Source organism: Molothrus aeneus, chromosome 4 (assembly GCF_037042795.1).
Source record: "Molothrus aeneus isolate 106 chromosome 4, BPBGC_Maene_1.0, whole genome shotgun sequence".
NCBI classification, from domain to species: domain Eukaryota; kingdom Metazoa; phylum Chordata; class Aves; order Passeriformes; family Icteridae; genus Molothrus; species Molothrus aeneus.
The window spans coordinates 57710952-57729503 of NC_089649.1; the positions used below are offsets into that span (position 1 = coordinate 57710952).

Below are 18552 nucleotides of genomic sequence, written 5' to 3' on the forward strand. Positions count from 1 at the left end.
AGGGGCTGTCAAGTGCTCCAAGTAATCCAATCTGACGTTTGTGTGTTAACTTTCTTGCAGTTACCTTAATCTGACTTCAGTTTGTAGGTTGATAGTAAGCCTTCTCAGGCGTGCTCCCAGACACTGAACTGATTTGGTTCCTAGTTTTCACGCTAGTCTCCAAAGGCGTGGCGGGAGATAACGCTGTGTGACGCCAGTCCCCAGCAAAACTCCCTTCCAGCTCTACATGACACTAACACCCCCATAAAAACTGGACTGAAAGCAAAGCCGTTGAAAACAGACTGCTGAACCGGGCAGCAGTTCAGAGAACTTTGAAAATCTCCTTACGGAGTGAATCTGGCGAGCTGGCTCGTAAGGCACAGCGCTGTGTGACAGCCGCGTCCGTGCGGTGCTGGCAGGGCCGGGGCGGGGGCGAGCTGGCGGCAGCCTCGGGGCAGGTGTGGGCGAGGGGCTGGAACAGGCACCTGAGCCAGGAGCCCCGCTCCAAGCAGCGCCCAGGACAGACCGTGGGATGAAGGCGAGAACCGCCCCGGTTTCAGAGGTGTTCTGAGCCCGGCACGGTGAGGCGCGGAGCTGTGAGGCCGCTGGCAGGGCCGGCTGCGCTGCCCACCCGGAGAGAAACCTCGGGGGCGGTGCCGCTCCCCTCCCTCACGAACTACAGCTCCCGACGTGCCTTGCTGCCGCCTGCCCTGGCCGGGCCAGAGCAGGTGGCGCGCTGCCCTGCGGGAGCTGTAGGCCGGGGGAAATCGATGGGCAGCGGGACAGTGGCGGGCAGGGAAGGGTTTTCGGTTCTCGACCCGGTTCTCGGCCCGGCCCGCGGTCTGTGGGGGAGAACCGGGCCCCGGGCAGGGAGGGCGGCGGGGCGGGGGAACCGTGGGGAGCGGGGACGCGCGTCAGTCACCCCGCCAGGCGGCGCGCGCGCTCCCCGCGCCGGATGCTAAGGGGGAGAAGGGGGTGCGCGGGCGCGCGCTCGACGAGGCAAAGGGGGGTGGGGGGGGAGGGAGAGGAGCCGGGGGAGCGCGCGCTCGTATGTAAATGAGCGGGCGTGAGGTCAGAGGCAGATGGAAAAGGGAACAGAAGGAATGGCCGCCGCGGCTCCCGCTCCTCCTGCCGCCGCCTCCCAGTGCCGGAGCCCCCGCTGCACGGCGGAGCGAAGGGGAGTCCGCCGAGAACTCGACTCCTGGCGGCACCGGCTCATGCACTGTGTGGGTAAGAGAGGGGGCGGCGGCGGCGTGTCCCGGCTGCAGCGGGGGGCACCGAGGGGCGGGGGACGGGGCGGCGAGCGGGGTCTGTGAGACGAACGGGCAGCGGGGCGGGCGAGGCTCTCCGAGCCCAGATCTGTCGAGTGGGCGGAGGGGGGGGAGCGGGGATGGAGGAGCAGCTCCAGCGGCTTTCTTGGAGGGTGGGAGCGGGGACGGGGTCTGTAAGGGAGAGCGAAGGTCCTAAGCCGCCTCCGGGCAGCAGAGGGTGGGTGTTACGGCTTTGCCTGGGGCCGCTGGCTCCCTCCCGTCATCGCCGACCGAGAGCCTTTCTCGGCTCGGGTCCTTTTGTCTCAGCTCCTCGTCGATCGCGCGGTGAGCGCCGGTGGCTGCCCCCCTCCTCTCCTCCATCGCCAGTGCCTGGGGGGCGGAGGGGGGAAGGGAGCCCGCCTCTGTGTGTGTGTCTGTGTGTGCGTGCGCCTTTAAGAGGGAGCCGCTCCTGCACTGACGGTTGGGATTTGAAGTTTTCCCTCCCCCTGGAAGTTGTCATGGCGACGGCAGCTCTCCCCCCTCCCGCCCCCGGGGCTGCCCCGGTGGCTCTCGTGCCGGGAGGTTTCCTGGGTCACGTGACTCCCGCGCGCGTGTCCGGCTGGCGGGGGCGCGCGGGCACCGGCGGCGTTCCCGCCCGGAGGAGCCCCGGGACCGGCGCTGCTCCCGCTGCGCTCCGCCCGGGCAAACGCAGCCTCCCCTCCCGGCCCCTGTCCCTGTAAGCGCTGGCATTCGGCACGTGTGCCGCCTCGGGGCGGCGGGCGCTTCGCTTGGGTTTTTTTTTTTTTTTGTTTATTTGTTTGTGGAGGTGGGGTGTGAACGCTGAGGCCGGGAACTGCCTGTTTGTATTGTTTCAACAGTCGTTTCCCTTCTTGGGGAAATAGAATCCTTGATCTTAAAGTAGAGCGTTAGAGTCGCTGCCGATCCTCCCCGATGGCTGAGCGGGGAAACACATCTAGTGTGGCTGGGAGAGTGAGCAGCACTTCATTCAGTGTTTCTGCGGGCGCTTGAGACAAGAGCAGAGTAAGCAGTGAATACCTAACGAGCTGGCATACCTGTATTTAGAGGCAATTAGTACTAATCCACTATCCGTGGATTTTTTACGTTTTTCAGTAACCCGATAATTGCCTGCTACACGCAAGCTTCTTGATCTTGCTGTGTTGCCCCAAGAGCACTTATAAACACCTGTTATAACACCTGTATATATGTGAACATGTCTCTGTATGCTTGCAGTGTCTTTTTATTCCTCCAAGTTATAGTACAGTGTTTTCTAAACACTACTACACTATATAATGCTTCTAATAGAAAGAATGCAGTTTAATTAGAATATACAGGAGGGCCAGATTATTTGCATAGATGCTGTGATAAGGTGTTAAATCTGAGGATGGATATCTCTCACAAGTGGTGCTTTCTGTGGCTGGCTGTTATTTAATGGCATTTCATTGAAAAATTTAAACTGAAATCTAGAAGTCTGCTTGACAGTGGATGACTGAAGGAGTCTTCTGGTGGTAATTGTATGCTGTCAGATGTGTTTGAGAAACAGTTGCACAGCACAACCCGCCCTGAGAAGTGTAAAGAAATACAAGAAGTTGAGTCCTCTACTGGGCAGATCTCCTGGGTTTAGGGAACTTCTTCAGAGTTGCCTTTTGAGTTGGCCTTTCACTGAGAATTGCAAAGTGCAGAACTGTCATATAATTACTTACATTTTACACTGATTGCACTACGGTTGTGCTTCACATTCAGCTTTGTCTTATTTGGAATAAAAGTTAAGGGTATGATTTCTTTGTATGTTCATGATGAGAAATTCAGTTAAAAGAAGGGAGCCTTGAGATTAGTAGCAACTGCTAAGGAGAAAGGATATAGGTTATGGTTTAATAGTTAGTCAAGAGCTATCTCAGTTAAGAACTGTTACCTGGCAGGCCTGTTGAGCAGCCCTTATCAGAGAGAGAGTGTAAACAAAGTGGCAAGAAAGTGAGTAGTCAGGATAATGAAGGTAGAGTACGTTTAACAGGTTTGGGCTGGGGGTTTTTTGTGTGGGGTTTTTGTTCCCCTTTACTCCTTTGAAATTCTGTTGCATTAAATTCTGTAAAATAACCTCCTACAATAGCTAAAAATAACATCTAAAGTAAAAATGGTTCATTGTTCTCACTTGCCAAAATATTCCTAAGGATTTGAAGAGTCTAACAAAGTTAGTGTTACCTTGATGGCTGAAATGGCAGCATGGTGGAGGAGGGAGTGGTGAGTTTGGATTTGGCACTCTTCTCAAGAATTGTATGTTTATAGTAAAATGAGAAAAACAATATGGTAAGGCAGTGGTCCCCCAGTTCTTGAACTTTTTGGATGAACAACTTTATTTTGATGTCTTGTGTCATTTACTGTATTGATACTAAATTTGATATTGGCATTTCTGTAGTATAATTAATTGAACACTGAAATAATTTATCTGTCAAGGATTCCTCATCTACTTTCTATATGGAAGTGGTAAACTGAGCTGGAGATAACTCCAGGGCAGTGGTTGAGGCTCACAGCAAGCACTGTTCTTACTTACAACAGTGAGAGTGAAATAATATTCAGTGGAGGGCTAGTGATGGTTAGGGACTTCTGCTTGAAGGGCTCAGTTGCTGAGTTGTTCATTGGTCAAAGCCTGGGAGATTTAGCAGATTTAGCTTTGAAGCCCATGCATATATGTAGAAGCTTGGGGTTTGCCAGCCTGATGTGTTAATTTGTGACCTGCAGAATATGATTTAAAGTCTCATGTCACAATGTTTGAACACTTAAAGAATTTGAAAAGCAAATCAGTGATAAGATTTCACTGACATTACTGAAAATTTGTTTGTTTGGTATCTAAACATACTTGAAGGTACAAAAGACTCCACGTGGTAAATGACTGCAATATATTAATGGAAATTTGAAATAGGTGTTCAGTACAAAATGTCTGTTCAGCTGGAAATCTTTGTGTGTGTTATGTTGAGCACTGACATTCCTAAGATGCTTAGACTTGTGCTTATTGGGTGTTCCTAACTCTTGCATGACTCAATCAGAGTTCAAAACTAGATGTTCTTTAAAAGCACCTGGAGATCTCAATTCTGTAGTGTCCTTACAGCTGTATACTATGTGCTAACAAGTACTGCTTATTCTTGTCAACAGTGCTCACTGGTATGTTTGGACTTAGGTACAGTCTTTGTGGCATAACACAAAATACCCTAATTGTAAATGGTGTATTTATAGAAAAGTGCTAGAAAGCTCAGGATTGAAGTACCTGAGTTCTGTGGTGGTTTAAATTGCAAGGTATTTTATAGAGGTGAATATCACAAGGATTAAAAAGTGCTCTCTGGTGCTCTTTGATTAGAACTTTGTCATGTGACTTGATTAAGTCTGTTCCATTGGATTGGGAGGCTTTGACAGTATGGACCTGTAAGTTTAGCTTTGTGATTAGCCTTAAAAAACAGGATTTATGCAGGTTTTTTCAAGCAGTAATTGATCCCACTGCCCAATTGCACTTGAACTTCATAGGTTGAGTGTTGGCAAGTACTTTGAGTTCCCATTACTTTCATGATTAGGCACAGAGGGGAGACCAGGTAATGGCTGGGATGCAAGCACAGGGTCGGGCTTTTTGCTGTGTTATTGCAGTAGCCTGTGGCTGAGGTTTGGAGCAGTAATATGGGGCTTTTTAATGGAAAGTGCCAGGTAATTCCAACCATGGATGTTGGAATCTTGCTAGGACCCTGCAGTGTGTTGTAAAAATACAACAATGTCTAAGTAAAACTTTTATTTTCAGTGAAAAATTAAAATATTATTGCTACTTTTTCTAAAAAAAATACATTGCTGTTTGGGGGAAGGGCAGAAGTTTTACTGTTCCTCTGCTGCAGCTCAAGGGCACACATTTGACAGGAAATAGCCTTGGTATTGCTTTCTTATGAAAACTGAAATTTGATCAAAGTGAAAATCCATTTTTGTATGCCTGTGATATGTAGCATACAAATACTCCTTTACTCTTGTTAAATTTTTCCAGCCTTTTTTCCTTCAAAACTAGGATACATTATTGCATCTAATTCTGTTTCGATAGATCTTGACTTTCAATTTTTATTTTGTTTTAGTATTTGAACTTATGCTCCAGCTTACTATTTTTGAACAAACTGTCTCAAAAGTGTACTTTCCATGGAGAGGAATTCCCCCCAAACCAAAGATTTATATCTGCTTCAGTTGCTGGTATCCCCACACTTGCAACACTCCTGCATTAAATGCCTCATATCTTTATTCCCACAATATGCAGCAGTGTTCTCACTTTCCATGTGGGTGTAAGCACTTTGCAGCGGGATAGTGTCACTTTTTATTTGTAATACTGTCATGGTTTTAGGTGATTTTCTATGGTTGCCATTGTAGTAGTGGGAGAACCAGCTATTTTACTATGCATCTGTAATGTTCTTGTGTATCTGCTGATGATAGTTATGGTGGCTCAGTGCTCTGTCACCTGTCAGGCCACGAACAGATGGCATGCAAGAGTGACTTCAGTATGATACCTGCTTTGAACTCTTTTGCTTCCTTGGCACTCCAGCCAACAAGCCTGCTATGGCCATAGTGCCAGCACCCAATATGATGGGCAGTATTACTGGTGTAAGGTGTTCCTGTGGATCTGTTGTGCTTTAAGCTGTGATGTGAAACCCTTGGTGTGATTCCAGTGTGAAGCAGATCAAGGAAGTAATCTCACTGTTACTGCAAATGTCGGAAGTAGAACAGGAATTAAATCTAGATCTCAATCACAGCACAGGTTCACAGGCAGTTTTTGATGCAGTGGGGGAAGATGGTATCATCTAAGGGAATAGTTCAAACTAGCATTACAGAGTCAGGTGTGTAAGTGGGCACTAGCATTGAACACTTATTGTGAACCACAGCTTAAGAATGCAATAAAATGCCATTTTGCATTGTCAACAGTTCCCATGGAACTGTTACTAGAATGGAGTAATTGCATTTCTGACTACATGTTCATGCCTCTTGGATGCTTGCATCAGCACTCACTGGACCCCTATCTGATCTGTTTGAACCCAGTATCTGGTCAATTGGCTGTTGCAGAGTTGGGGGGTTTGCAAAAGAAAAAAAAATATTGATAGCTCCTGCTGCTAACACAAAGATAGGGATGGGCCTTTGCAACAGAAGCAGAATGGGTAGTAACAGAAAGGAGCCACTGGATTGGTTTAGTTGACAGGAATGGAACACAATCCTGAACGTACCATCTCATTTTCCACTGAACAAAACAAGTTAGCAAAGAGGAAAAAATGGTCAGTGTGGATATATAGGTCATTGGAAGTTGCTGCAGCGTATGTATTGAATTAACTGTCTTTAGACTGAAATAAGAGAAAACACATGGGGTTTGTTTTGTGTTGGACTACCTTTGTTTCAAATATGCAGTGTTAAATCAGCTTCTTTTCTGGATCTTGTCACAATCCATTTCAACTCATCAGCTTTTCTCTTAGAAAGAAGTAATTGCCCATTGCTGTCATATGTTTTTGAAGGGTTATCTTATGATTGACTCTTGAGAGAAATGTCTATGTGGTGAAAACAGTACAAGAAAAGTTAGATTAATGATACCCAGAGATTTAGTTGAAAAGACACTGGGAAGGAGTTCTGTGTATTTAGCTGTAGATGCAGTACTAGTTCACTGATCCCTTGAGAACTGCCATTGGAAGAATCTGTGGAGCATAATTTTTATGAAAGATGAAACTGTTCCTGCTATGTAGACTAATCCATGGATTGTGTGGCATGCATGCAGTGCTTGGTTTGAATTCTTTGCACATGGAACAGAAATGTGTTGCTGGACATGCAAGCAGATACACATATCTGCAGTAGTGTTGATAAAACCTGTGATTGTTTTTGGTGCTCCCTATGTCTAGATACTGGTATGTGGAAGCAGTTCAATTTTTAAGTGTTCCAGGAACTACTGTAATCTTTGTCAGTGTTTCTAGGCATAGCTTGAACTTTCTTATTGTATGTTCTTATATGGTAGCTGTTTACTTTATATGTGCTGATAGGGAGCTGAGAAATTGAAACTCTGATTTTCTACTTTATAGGCACTGAGAATTTCCTAAGCTGGAACTTGTGTAAACCAAAACCATGGAGTGCAAATAAAGTCACTGCAGCTCCCTCTCAGTTCTTCCCTTGATTTGGCATTTAGTAACTGTGCACTCTAATGCTTGAGGTTGGTAACTTTCAGGGGATTTTTTGTTGATGCATGACACAGTATTGTTGTTTTTCTTTCTGAACTCACTGTACCTACCTTCATGATTTATGTTGACTGGTATGACCATTCATTTATTAAACAGTTCAACAAACTAGACTGTAAAACTAATCTAGCTTAACACTAACCTAGAAAACAGGAGGAGAAACGTGGCAGGAGGAAGAAGAGGAAAGAAAAGGTCAGATCTAGTTTAACTTGGATCAGTTTTCCAATCAGGTTTACAGTGTACCTGTTTTTTTCCCCTGAGTTAAGTGTAAGTAGCTTTAATGGGGAGAACAAGGCTTCTGATTTTTAGCAACTGCTTATTTTATCAACATTTTTGGTTGTTTGAAGAGTGTAAGTTGGCTGGAGACTGTTCCCAACCAACAAGACTGTTGATGAGAGAGAATACAGTACCACTAACAATAGGATCTTTCCACTTGTTCTCCTTTTGTAGTAGAACTTGTCTGGTGTAACAGTGAACTGCCCTTCTGTTTTAAGTTAGCGTGGGTGGCCTACTGTAAATTTTGTTGTTGCTGTTGCTCTGGGTTGGTTTTCTGTTAGTTGGGTCTCCTGAACTGCCTTGCTATGTGAGGAAAGTAATAATAGGCATGTGTTGTGCTGATCAGTTACCAGATCAGGGTATGCTGTTGAGCTGTATTCCAGCTGTTCTCAAATAGCTGGGGCTTGTGCTGCCTACAGCTAAAACAGGAAAAATTAGTGCCTCTTTCCCTTTTCCACCCTTGCCTGTTTTATTTTTCAGCTACATTATATGGGTGTTTTGAGTACACGGTTACAATGGATCCCTTTTTCTTGACTATGACTCAAGTATCAGGGCTTCAAAGTAAGTTGTTGTTCTAACCTTTAGAGTTCAGTGTGTTTATGTAGAGGTCAGGCATAGCTTTATAGACTTTACTAACTTAATTCTTTGTCCCAGTTAGAACTACTGTCTTTTATGTTATTCTTGAACTTTGCTCTCTTCAATGTGCTTGGTGGGAACTTTGATAAGATAAGTTGGAACATTAATAGAGGTTGGAACAGAACTGAATTACTGTGGTTCACATGTATAGTATCAAACTTCTGAAAAGTAAGATGACATTCTACATTTGGCTATCATGCATTAGGAAAAAAATCCACCGAGCACAAAACCAAACAAAATCAAACACAACCTTGTTTGGGGATATAAAGTTATGTGATACATCTCTTCTTTTTCCACTGCTAATCTACCACTTCATCCTTCCATTTACTACAGGCATAAAGAAGCCAGGCAGAAGTGTGAGGGAAGAGTAGGGAAGATGGATGGTAGTGGCTCATCTGTTTGAGCATGTGAGGGCACAGAAGATGCATTGCAAAGAGCAGAGACCTCTGAATCTGCAGAAATGCACTGAGCTGTGGAGGCTGAATTCCTTTTTATGGGGCGTGGTCAGCAGCAAGCATGTCACTCTGCAGATCAAAGAGCCACTGTCAGGCATTTTTTTTGTTATCCACTTCTGGCACAGTCCAGGTTCCTGTGTAGTATCTTGAGAAGCTGGATTAACCCCTTCTTAGATAAACATCTTATTCTTGGCAAAATTCTTCTAGCATCTCAGTTACTGCTCTTGTGTTTGGTTCTCAACATCCATCCAGGCTTGTATCTCCATAGCAGCAAGTGTTGTATTGCAGGAGTGTGAGTTGGGTAAATGTCACTAGATGTAATTTTTTTCCTGTTTTAATTGGTTTTTTTAAGTTTGTTGGTAAATGAAAGCTCACTGAATTTTTGACCTCATTAAGTCTGTCCCTTGCTTTCACTTTCTCTATAACTTACTAGAGTCCTGATATCCAATTATGAGACATCCTAGCTTTTGTGGCACCTGGGGGTTGATTACTCATGGTCAAAGCGCTGTTCAGGGGGAAAAATTACTGGTTTTCAGTGTGTTTTATTGTAAAATGTTGCTAATTTATTTTAAAAATGCTAAATTTTCAGATTTTTAAGTATTTATCTTCCTCCTTCCATGGTTCCCAGCTTCTTCAAATCATCTTAATTAAAGGCTAGTTGGTTGTACATGTGAGTAATAGTTCTCACTGTCATAATTCCACTTTCATGGAATTTTATGGAATATTTAGCTTTATAAACTAGCTTTAGTGCATTTCTAGTCTGATGGTCCAGTAATAGGTCAGAGGGAAGTGTAATTGATCTAGGGTTGAATGTGCTCCTCCTTTTCATAACTATTGTCAAAAAGCTTTGTGTATCTTATTTAAAAGTTTTATTTTCAATTTGAAAAGCACTACACCAGGTTAAAATGCTACTGCTGTAAAACTGCTGGACATCTTTTGATTGATGATGAAATAGTATTGCTGCCATATATAATGTAGAGTGTAGAAGACAGCTTTAAAGGAGCCCTCCTTATGATTACAGTTGGCTCACAGAACAGAGTGTGCCACAGCAAGGCCCAGCTAAATGTCAAGATCTGACTTCACTTAAGGGTGGCTATTAAGCCCCCTAATCTGAAAATGGGGGAGGATTATCAAATGGCTACTGTTTTTATGACCTTAGTTCAGATCTAGGTCATTCTGGTGTAAGCCATTGATGGGGGGAAGAAAAATAGAATCTGAGTTTTACTGCTGCCTTAGACTGTTCTGTGTATGGGCTTGAGTGCTAGCTGTGACAAGCTGTTTCAAAAGTTTACTGTGCTATCAGCTAAATAATGCAGTGATTGTGGAGTTACCTGTGATTCTGGTTCATGCTCCTTCAGTTTTCTTACTCTTCCTGGACCATTTCTGTCCTTCTTTCCATCCTTCAACTTTCATGCATAGTATTTGACTAAAACTTGAAAGTGATACAGTACAATGGCTGTTGGGGAAATGAGCTTTATAAACTCACTTCTGCCATTTTGAAACCCACTTCTGTCCCTACCCACAGCAGGGAGCTGGAACTGGAGGAGCTTTAAGGTCCCTTCCAAGCCTGTTCTGTGATCCCTACTTACTTGGGAATTTTGCCACCTGTTGTGTGTTCCTCTCTGTTGTGGCTTTTGAGCTCAGAGATCTTCCTGTGATATTTAGAGAGTTTCAAAGCTGTCCTGATTGAGGACCTGCCACGCCTCTTTCTGTTGATGCCTAAATCTTACTCAGTTATAGTTGTCCTGTGATCTATTAGGAAGTGAGATCCTTTGGTCAGAGAAATTTCAACTGTGCAGATCCTATTGGGTTCTTTGCTTCATTGCAGGTACGTTCCTGCATGTCATTTAATTAGATGTGAAATGAAATGTCATTTGTTTATCTTTGAGGCCTGCATCATACACTCTGCAATGAGTCAGAACTTCTGATGTACTTGCTGCTTTTAATTGTTGATTAAATGTATTTAGCAAGGTAAAACTTACTCTAAAGGAAATTGTCTTCGTGAGGCTAGACCATCTCCTTCAGCATTACTTATTCTTGTCTTCCCCATTTTTTGTCAGTTCTGTGCTATTTTACATGCACAATGCCTTGCAGGCGTGACAAAGTTTTGTGTTGAGATGCCAGTTGATGTTGAAATTGGTTAAACCATGACAACACATCTGTCCTAACTCTAACTGATGTATATGCCATAAGCACTTGATACCAGTCTGCTCTAGTGATGTCCAAAAACATGCACTCCTGTTCCATGTCACCAAGCCCTCACAGCTCTCTAAGGACCTCAGAAATGGGAGGTGGCTCTTGATTTTTGGCCTTTCTTGTTTTTCTTAGGTGCCTTACTGCAGTTTGCATTAATTCCTTACTGCTTTTTAAACACCAACAACAAACTTTCCCTTAAACTCATATTGGCCTCTCTTTTGAAATGCCAGATGTTATACCTTCTCAGAAAGAATTTCTTCAACAAGACCATCAGACTGGTTAGGATATATTGGAAAGTACCTTTATTTCTCATCTGCATCCTTTCTGAGGTCTACTGACTCCAGAACATGGGTTCTGCCCTAGTGAAATAGGATTTAATAAGAAAATGGTCCATTTGGAACTTGTGGTGTCAGTTCTTATCTTAGTAAGAAACATTGGAATTGTCCAGAGGGCTCTGAGCTTAGCACTGATGTGAAAAGCTGCACATCAGTACTGACCCTAGATCAGCTTTGTGCACAGCCCTCAGAAGCAATGGTAGATGGGCCCTGGTTCCTTCGTACCTCACTATGTCACTTGCACAGAACAGAGCTTTTTCTTAGAGCTAGAGCTTCTCCACAAAACATCAGAGTTTCACTAGGGAATTCATATTAGAGATAAACTGCTTAGTAAGTCTTAAAATAGCAAGTGTTTTTGAGCAAGTGTTCATCTGTAGATCAGTCATGTCTACATTACTGTTGTCACCTCTGGCAAGAGCTCCTTGTCCCACAAACCTTCAAAGAGTGAACTGAAAATTCAATGTATCATGGATTTCTTATTTAAGTGATCACTGCTTTCTGCAGTTACACTGCAGGACAAAAAGCTGTGAGAGAAACACACTGTAGTATGACCTGAGGAAACTGAATTTAGGTTATTGAAGTCTGTGATATTACTTGCTGCATATGTCTCTTAATTGGTGGCTTTAAGAATACTTGTCCAGTGGTTCAGGAAGGAGTTTTGCTGACCTACACCTGTCTTTATAAGGCCTTTACAACAGGCTGTCACGTACAGTAGTAGTTTGACAGCTGCTACTTGATGTAACTTGAAGTAATTTCCCACTCCTTCATGTTGTCTGAGGAGATCCTGACATCTTTTCAGACTGAGGAATTGAGTCATTCACCTTGTCTGCCTCATTCAGCCACCAGCATCACAAACCACAAAGAGCCAAAACAGCCTCTTCTGCTGTTGTTTGTGAGAGCAGTTACTTGGTAGTGATTTGGATGGTGTGTTTGAAGAGCTGTTAACTCTCCTTTGCTCTGTGTTGTGCTGCACCTCTCCACCTGCCTTTGACTGACCTGGTTAAGTGGCATTCAGGGTAGTTGCAAACTGGATACTCCACAGCTTTATGCATTCAGCATCTTAAGTGGCAATCAGGCATTTTCTCCTCTTTCATTCTCAACCTTTCTGATAAGTAATAAATGCATTTTTGCTCCTTGTGTGAGTGCTATGAGTGATCTTGACCTATGAGACTGATTTAAGAAATTTGGTACCACATAAGTAACTTTATACTAAGTTTTCCTGAATGCTGGTACTGCGATTGATCTGTTTCCTGCAGAAGTTTCCCTCTTGCTGGAAATGCAGACTATGATCACACCTTTCATTTAAGAAATCCTATTAATGTATTCTTGACCTTGCAGTTCACTTGGCTTCCCTAGCTGGTTGCAGTTGTCTTTCCAAATTGTTTCATTAGGAGGGAAAAATGCTCTCCTTACAGATCAGCTCAGAGTACTGAAGTTTCTTGTTTTGTCTTGCTTGCGACTTGTGGGAAGAAGCAATGGGTTATGGCTGTCTTGGGTCAAAGAAACTCACTAAACTGTGAGTGGAATAATGACTCTGCTAAAGATTCTGCCTTTTCTATTTACCTTATAATTTATGATTCTTATGGAGAAAAAGAAGTGAACCCCAAAGCAACTGATTTTGAATCCTTTTTTTTCAGCTGCTTGATCTTAGTGCAGAATTTGTGCTGAGTTGTTTTTTTAAGGAATAAAATAGGGACATCCACTTTTTTCCTTTTTTTCCTTAGTATACAGTGAAGAGGTATCTCTTTGTTTTTAAAGCAGACTAACAAATTTAGTAGTAAGAATTACTGTCTGTGGAAATAATGAATATTTGCTTTTGCTAAGGAAAAGACAGTGCTGGAATAGAGAAGGAGCAGAGTGTTTCTAAGACAGGATAGCTACTGTTTAAACCCATCTGCCTTGTGTAAGAGCTCTTGTCTGCTCCCAACCTGATTCAAGTATTCAGAATCTTGCCACTAGGTACTTGAAAATCTATCTGGTTTTCCTTTGTGATGTTCTCCCTGCTCCCCAACTCAGGTTGGACAGTTGTTAATAATGTGAATTTTATAGAGTCTAATCAGAAATTTAATACAAAACCATTTCAAAAACCTCCCAGTAAATTCTCATATCTAGTATATGGTTTAATTTCAGTGCTGTATGAATTCTGTTCCAGTGCAGATGGGTTCAAGTCCCACACTTTGAAGCTTACCATTTTCTCCTTTATCTTGTGCCATTTAGTGATTGGGAGGAAGTTTATAAAAAGTTTTTACAGATGCATCCTAATTACCTAAAGAAAAAAAAGCCAGACCAAAAAATAAGAACCAAAAAAAAACAAACCCCAATCACACCTGTTTAAGCTTTTGAATTGTGTTGAATACTAAAAGCAAATCCTAGAAACTTTTTCCTGTTCTCTTCTTACACGTGACACCTTTTATGTGATGAAAATGCCCAATGTGAAGCTAGAATTTGTGTTTAAAGTCTTTATTTCTGTATTTCTGCTTTTCTCATCTCCATGGGGAAGTGAAATGATTCAGCTTTCTTAATCAAAAGTTAAACAACTGAAGACTTTTGTCTATTCATTTCAGTGTATTCTGCAAGTTCAGCAGATAATGACTTGAATGATGCAGATTCCAGGTTGGCTGTCCGTGAACTGTAAGCTGGAACACACTGCCTACATGCCTTGAGCAATGACATCTTTTCTTCTATTCACTGAGCATGTTTAAGAACTGGTTTGAAATCACAGTTTAGTTAAGTTCTTTCAATCTTACAGGAGCATCTGAGGCACTTGCAGTTTAAGCCTTGAGCACCAGAACATATTTTTTAGAGAAAGTAAGCATAGTTGAAAATTTTTATTTGAAGTGAAATGTTTCAATAGGTAGAAGTCAGTTTCTTGTTAACATGTTGCTGGCTCTAAATTTTGTCTTAATTTGCAAAGCTAGATTCTGCCTGGATTTAAAAATGATGGCTATCAGAGGGGCTTGGGGGGATTGCTGGTTTATTTTTTTTAAACTAGGTATTTGTAAAACTAGGCTGTAAATTAAAGGTGAAACTATATGGCCTAAGTATTATAAAATGAAGGAAAGTGAATTTAAGACAAATTTAAGAAATTAACCATTATTTAAAAGGTAGGTTTCACTCATTTCATGTTAACATCGTGGTACTTCTAGGATTACTAGAATGTTTTTTAATGATCTGGTTTCAGCATTTGAGTTAATGATATATTTGAAAATATATATTTTGAAGAATTTGACACAGATTTACAGAGTTGATAGTTCACTCACGGTGTTATAGTTTGGTAGCTTGATACAAGAGCTGTTCCTTCTGGAGCTTCAGCAGGTTAGAAAAGTGTCAATTGATTTCAGTGCAATCTAGTTGCAGGATTTCAGTCAATTTCAAACTTTCTAAATAATAGAAACTGGGAAATAATTTCTCACTAACAAATAGTTTCTGAATAGGAGGAACATTAATTTGTTGGGAGAGATGAATGAATTTTTCCAGTTCATAATTTCAAAGCTATTTGTGGGAAATAGGTTGTTTGAGTGACACAGAAATTATAATTGAAAAGAAACCTGAAAATTCCCTTGAAACTGAATCTCTTCTGAAATTCCTCTTCCTTGTAAAACTTAGTGTCAGGCAGCAGTTTCCTGGAATGCTCTGAAGGCTTGTAACTTCATTAGCTTGCAGTAGACACATGGTGTAACACAGAATCCTAAGCTTCAGTTTCTCAAAGGCCTATCAGGCTAGGAATGTTCTAATTTGTTGTTGTTGTTGTTGTTTGTTTGTTTGTTTGTTTTTTGGGGGTGGGGGTTGGTTGGATTTTTTTTTTTTTGCTCAGTGTACTGGGGTTTTCTGATAACTGTTTTTTTCTAATAGCTTTTCTTAGTGGAAAGCCCAATGTTCTTTGATTCTTACAATCCAGGAAGTGTGCAAGACCTGTTTATTTGTTAGTTGACTCCTAGACTTTCTCCCAGATGCTGGTTGGATGTGTGGTACTGCATACTGGTAAAACAACATTGTGACCTATTCATTGTTACAGACTCACTGTGGACTTGACTTTTTTCTGTGGTTTAGTGAACATCTGACTAGGCCTTCAAGGAAAAGAAGAGAGTTTGTCCAACAGTTCTAAACTTGTTAGGTAAAATAGCCAAACTTTGTAGTCCTCTTGTAAATCTTAAAATGATTATTAAGAAACAGACACATGCTTTAGGCGCATGGTTTTCTGAAAGTGACAGTTGGTTCTATGTCTTACTCTTGGGCATTGTTCTCCTCATGTTGTAAAACACTTAAATTGATACCAAATGAGGAAGTCGTGAGCGTTTTTCCAAGCTGGATGTAATCTTTTACAGTCTCTTCCTCCCTCTGAATTTTCTTCTCTAAGGATACAAGTGATGACCTGGTCAAATTATTGCCAGCACTGTTCTGGGTAACAGTTGGTATCTAGCTAGCTCTGATGTAGGGTCTTGGAAAAAGAAAGGCAGGATAAGCTTCAGGCTGAACACCAATATTCACACCAATTCGGTATTTAAATGTCCCAGTGCAGCAGCTGGAATTAGATTGCTGTTCAAAGAGCTTTTAGAGAGAATAGAAATGAAGTTTTAGTAACTGTCATTTGGAGGCATTTTTCTCTCTCCCTATCCACAGAGCAGCATAGTCACTTCTGAAGTGTCTTCCTTATGCCTTTTAAATTATAAATAACACAAGTGTCTCAGAATATCTGGCTGCTACATTAGAAATTAAATCTACTTTTAACCTTGGCAATGTCTGAAGGTATAGTAAAAGGTGTCATGTTGGGCTCTCCTATTTACAAGTCTGCAAGGACACATTGGCATAGAAGATTACTTGGGAGAATGAAACTGCTTCTCTTTTTATTGAACCTCATTTTTCTTGCTGTGATTTATAAATATCTGAACTCTAAGTTGATGCTAATTGCAGTCTTTATTTAACCTACAAAAACTTCCCCCTCCCACCCCTGCTGGCTGCCACCCTTTTCTTTAAAATTGTGAACAATTGGGGGGAGGCAGGACATTTCCTCTTTTTGTTCTGCTTCTGAGGTATGGCCAATGTCAGTCTCCTTCTTTGTATTCAACTTAATGCTTGTAACTGCTTCATGTTACAGCAAGTTCTTTTGATGTATGTAGTATTTTTCTGAAATTATATTTCATCACTGTCTCCATCCCCACAATAAAGCACAGCATAGAGAGTTGAAAGCAAGGATTTTTATCCTAAGTGAAAAGTAAGCAGTTAGAACTGATGTGGTTCTGTAGTCTCATTTCAAGTTTTGGTCACCCTGTCTTGCTGGCAGCAGCAGTGTCCTCAGCTGCATTAGTTCTTAGAGTCAAGATCTGCAGAGAAGGAAAAGCATCATTTTAGCTATGGTTTGGAATTTGTATTGGAGTCTAAATAGAGGATTTCCTCCCTTTCATTTTGGAATCTCTGGTATGTTGGTTCCTGTTTGCTCAGGGAACTGAATCAATATGGTAAAGAAAATGAGTGTTTTAAGTTAAATGTTAGGACTTTGTATTATAGGAGAACTTGTTTAGTGCTGTAAGCAAGAAATGGATTCAAGCTAGATAGCATAATCAACAGAAGCCCCCGCCCTGCTCCATTCCTATGCAAAATATGTCCTAAATTAAGTATCAAGAATTTTTCTGCAAGAAAAATGGGTTGCATTTTACCTGATAATCTGGCCAGCACTTTATCAAAGAATGTATTTTAAGAGTAGATATTCTGTAGTGGCGTTACAAACAGGAAAAATAAAATGTTTGAATAGAGGTATAATAATTTTTGCTTCTATTGTCATGCTTTCTGTCTTGAATATTTTGTCTAGCAAGTTACTTTTTTTTTGTTTTTTCTTGCCATTTGTATAAATGGCAAAAAGGTGATTGAGTGTTTGATTACTGGTTTGTGTGTTTGTATTTTTGGGGTTTTTTTCCTTTTTTTTATTGCAGTGCTTCAGTTGTTTCATACAATAGTCAATCCTTTCCAGATTGTTATAGTAGTAGATTTAAAAACTAATATATTAAGTAGAACCAAACTAAAACAAGCCCCAATCAACAATAAAAACCATGTGACTTTATGTCAATATATAAGCAATACTAAAATTATTAATCCTTCTATGGTTAGGGGGGAACAGTGGGCAAAAATGACAGCTGCTGACCTGTGGAAGGAAGGGAGAGGCAAAAGAAGCAGACACAGATGTTAATGCTTAATTTAAATTTCTCTGTTAAACATACTGCTCCACTTCTATAAAATATTAAAATAACTCTCTTCTCTACAGAGCATTCTCCTTTAACAAGTTGTAAGGGAATTTCTGCTTATATCCTAATGGTGGGATAAAGATAACTAGATATAATTTAAAAATTGATGTAATTATTTTGGGGTTTTTTTCAAAATTTTGAATTTGAGCTACAGAAAGCTCATAAAATATTTTCTACATAATTGAGAGTGGTCTGATATATCCAAGGAACTTGGTGATGGCTGAGTAATAGACACATACTCTTGAAGGATTTGAATTTCTGAGGTAATTAATTTTATTTTCCTGTCAGTTGGAGACAAAAAAGGTGCAAGAGTTTGGAGCAGATAACCATTTTTCAGATAAACCCATTCCCTTCTGTAGTGGCAAATAATGGTGGGCACCAGAGTGCAACCTGCACCTGGAAAATATAATGTGTACTTCAGAAGGCTGTAAGTTAGCATGATTAGAAGCTAAAAGATGACTGAACATGAGCTCCAAGCTCCTTTCCTATGAAAGGGATAACTTGTAAGAAAGGCAGATGACTTTTTTAAGTAAGCCAAAACAAAATACTGCTTCCTACCTTGCACCTGTATTAATGATAAATAATATTTATCAGTAAATATTGAAGCACTATTGAGAGAGAATTCGAAAAGTGAAAGATTTTCTTTCAGGGAAGTTGCAACCGGTGCTTTGTCTGCCTTGGGTACATTTAAAAAGAAAAAATTAAAGGCAGTTCTAATATTTGACAAAGCCAATCAAGCTGAATTCTGTCTGTGGTATGATTTGTTTTAATCCAAGGTAGCTGTCTTTGTAAGGCAAACCACAAAACTTCCCCCATATATACTCCTGTACTGGGCCAAGCTAAATAATGCAGTCATGAAAATATACAGAATGGGGAGAAGAAGTGAAGTTTTTTATGTAGATGTAGTATTTTGAATTACATACTGTTTTCAAAAGGAATCACTTTTCAGGTGC

The 18552-nt window shown here is 41.4% G+C and overlaps 1 protein-coding gene across 5 annotated transcripts in view; it reads left to right on the forward strand.

The window, feature by feature from the left end:
• The first annotated feature begins 1009 nt into the window (after positions 1–1009).
• LCORL (ligand dependent nuclear receptor corepressor like) overlaps positions 1010–18552 on the forward strand; it is a 79702-nt gene continuing 62159 nt past the window's right edge. For all 5 annotated transcript variants that reach the window (XM_066548575.1, XM_066548573.1, XM_066548574.1 and 2 more), the window contains exon 1: positions 1010–1209. In XM_066548575.1, the coding sequence (XP_066404672.1) occupies positions 1062–1209 (148 nt within the window). In that variant the 5' untranslated portion in view covers positions 1010–1061. The remainder of the gene's footprint in view (positions 1210–18552) is intronic.